The sequence below is a fragment of the Cynara cardunculus genome, assembly GCF_001531365.2.
Source record: "Cynara cardunculus var. scolymus isolate 2C chromosome LG 5, CcrdV1, whole genome shotgun sequence".
Taxonomy (NCBI): domain Eukaryota; kingdom Viridiplantae; phylum Streptophyta; class Magnoliopsida; order Asterales; family Asteraceae; genus Cynara; species Cynara cardunculus.
Window position 1 is genome coordinate 30,724,401 of NC_037532.1, and position 3,120 is coordinate 30,727,520.

The 3,120-nt window shown below is 36.4% G+C and overlaps 1 protein-coding gene across 1 annotated transcript; it reads right to left on the reverse strand.

Moving 5' to 3' along the window:
* Positions 1-615: 615 nt before the first annotated feature.
* Positions 616-1,771, reverse strand: LOC112513357 (deoxyuridine 5'-triphosphate nucleotidohydrolase). Its single transcript, XM_025119594.1, has 3 exons — positions 1,379-1,771; positions 1,072-1,163; positions 616-989 (listed from the first exon to the last, which is right to left on the reverse strand). The coding sequence occupies exons 1-3, from the start codon at positions 1,726-1,728 to the stop codon at positions 745-747; spliced, it is 687 nt and encodes a 228-aa protein (XP_024975362.1). The 5' UTR covers positions 1,729-1,771; the 3' UTR covers positions 616-744.
* Between the last annotated feature and the right edge of the window lie 1,349 nt (positions 1,772-3,120).

Here is a 3,120-nt window from a genome sequence, read left to right on the forward strand (position 1 = left end):
GTTTGTGTTTGTTTATTTATGTTCATTCATTTTGTGTTATTTAGCATCATAACAAACAAATATAACGAATATGTACAAATACATTTTAATAACAAACAAATATGAACACAGGAAATTCCGTTTATACATGTATCTTTGTTTGTTATCTTATTCATAGAGTAAGGGGCCGTTTACCTAAACACTTACGCTGTAAGCATTAACGGTAAAATTCAACTTTATTGCATACTTATTGGGTAAGATTTTAGTCTACCAAAACAACAACATATGTAACAATTCACCCAGTAAGCACTAGCAGTGGTAAGAGTTGTCGCAATTACTTACCGCGTAAGATCCTTGGTCCTTGCCGTATTAATCCGGTAAAGAAATATGACTTGATAAATGCTTACCCGAAAAAACATTTGGTAAACGACCCGTGAAAGCCTAGATGTAACATATCTAAAAAACAATGGAACAGTTACTTACAGATTGTGCTTCAATGACTTCTATGCACAACCATTTGTTGTTTCTTACCATCACATTATACCACCAGTTTATTGCATTTTTGCATTTGAACCTCCTCCTTTAGAATTGCAAAAAGTTGAACTCAAATGGGGAAAAAATGGAACACGACAATAAGGTTGTAATCAGGCATCAATTGCTTCATTAGATCCTATTTTCATGGGACAATCAAAAGGGTTTGTAGACAATACCAAAATCTCAATGCCATATTTCCTAATACATAACTTACTTGGATTGGATCAAGTATCAAACGCCAGTTGATCCAAACCCACCTGCACCCCTTTCTGTTGAATCCAGATCATCAACCTCCATCACTTCAGGAGTGATGATCTTCTCGATGATCAATTGTGCAATTCGATCACCGCATTTCACTTCAAAATCAGCATCAGAATGGTTGAACAAAATCACCCCAACCGGACCACGGTAGTCTGCATCAATCACACCTGCCCCAACATCGATTGAATGCTTCCATGTCAGACCCGATCTCGGAGCTACAAAAAACGAACAAATAAACCCTAATTTGTTATAATTTGTAAAAAAATTGGTCATATAGATAGTTATTAAAGTTCGTACCGATTCGAGCATATGTTCCTTCTGGCACTGCTATGCTTAGATCTGTGGGAACCAGTGCTTTACCCCTTGCTGGTACTTTTGTTTCGGTTGCACTGGATCAAAGACGAATCGAAAATTGAATAAAAAATCGTATGAAATGAAACTAGATTTCATTCTCCGTCGATTTAATCGAATATGAGTAGATTTTCAGAACGAACTTTGTGATTTTCAGGAAACAATTCAAAATTATACGCAACCAGTCGATTTCAGTCTTATTACTAAGATCTGGTTATGGATTTCGAAAGAAAAAATGGAGCAATTTACATACCTTGAAAGATCGTAACCAGCAGCAAGAGATGAACCTCTGGAAGGCAAAACGGCTTTCTCCGATAGCTTCTTCACTTTGAAAATGGGGAGTTCGTTTCCACTCCGATCCTCGAGTTTCCGGATCTTTCGTTTCGGTTCTTGGATTTCAGGGCCGCCGTTAAGGTTTTCTGCCATGGCTGAAACAAGTGGAAGGAAGGATGATTTAGATGAGCAGTTGAACAGAGAAGGTCGAAACTGATGAAAATAGAGACGGTTGTAGGGTTTATAAGGTCTAAAAATGGCCGCCAAAGAGAGAGCGTCTGATATGGCGCCAAGAGTTCCCGCCATATTTATCCCCAGCTGCAATGCCATGAGCCCATGATGTTCTATCTCCTTTGTATACTTCTATAAATTCAAAAAAAAAAAATTAGTTTTAGATTTTAATTCAGAGTTATATGTTTATGCGTCAAACAAAAAAAAAAGTTTAAATAAATTAATTTGTAATTTGGGTAAAAATTGATTACTGCTGGGAATGTCTAAAAATCTGATCAACCCGATCCGAAGGTAGTGTTTGGTAATTGGTATGCAAACTGGATGAGATAGGACGGGACGATACGGGACAGGACAGGACGGGACGGGACAAGACTAATTGTCTGTCCTATGTTTGGTACGACTAAGACATGACATGACAAAACTATTAAAATGACCATATTACCCCTAAATGTTGTTCAATGTTATATAATGATTATAAAATGACAACCAATCAATTAAAATATTGTCATTTTAACTTTAGTCTCATGTTGTTCCACCTTTTTTGGTGGAACAAGAAATATCAATATTTGTCCCACTAAAATTAAAAACAGTCCCACCTTGTCTCATTTTTTTTTGTCCATGACATGCCAAACATGAGACTATTTTTTTGTCACGTCCTGTCCCATGTAGTCTGCATACCAAACACACCCAAACAACCTAATCCAACCCAACCTAACGTCACTTGATAGGAATTGTAATTCAAAATGTAAGAGCAACGCCTTGTCAAGGCAGACGTTGCGGGTTTGAGCCCAGTTTTATTTGTCTGTTCTTAGTTTTATTTTACTTAATTTAAACTCAATCACTTTAACTTGTAATTAGCAATTGAACTCCAAGTCTTTGACTAGACTAAATTAGCTAATTAGAAATTAGTTGTTAAAGTGTTTCATACTAATCGTGCTTTTGTAACAAATGAGGCATTGAAGTATATTGAATGTTCAAGCCAAATTGAATTCTATCGAGAAAGTATTTATGTCAATGAGTCGATGATATGCAATCCAAATAATTAGTTTATTGTTGCTCATTACTAGAGTTCTTCTATTGTTTAAAGCTTTAATTTTATTTTTATGCTTAGATTAATTGACATTCCAGCCCCCCCCCCCCCATATATATATACTACTTTTGATGAATTTGCACGTGATTGTGTCTTGGACTTACGATTAACATCGAATCCTTGAGGAGACGCCCCACTTATCACTATCACAAGTTGTGTTTTAAAGGTAATAGGCTTATTTTATAAACTTTATTATTTGTCGGACTCGACAACGTTCACCAACCCAATGCCTACGGCTTGGATTGGGTAAACTTGTACTTTTGTATTAGGTTAGGTTGGGTTGTTTTGTCCAGATTGAGTATTTTTAAACCACAACTATTGGATTGGGTTGTTCAAATGCTTTGAAACCCCGATCAACCCAACTCATGTACAACCTTAATTGTCAACAACCCCAACCGCTC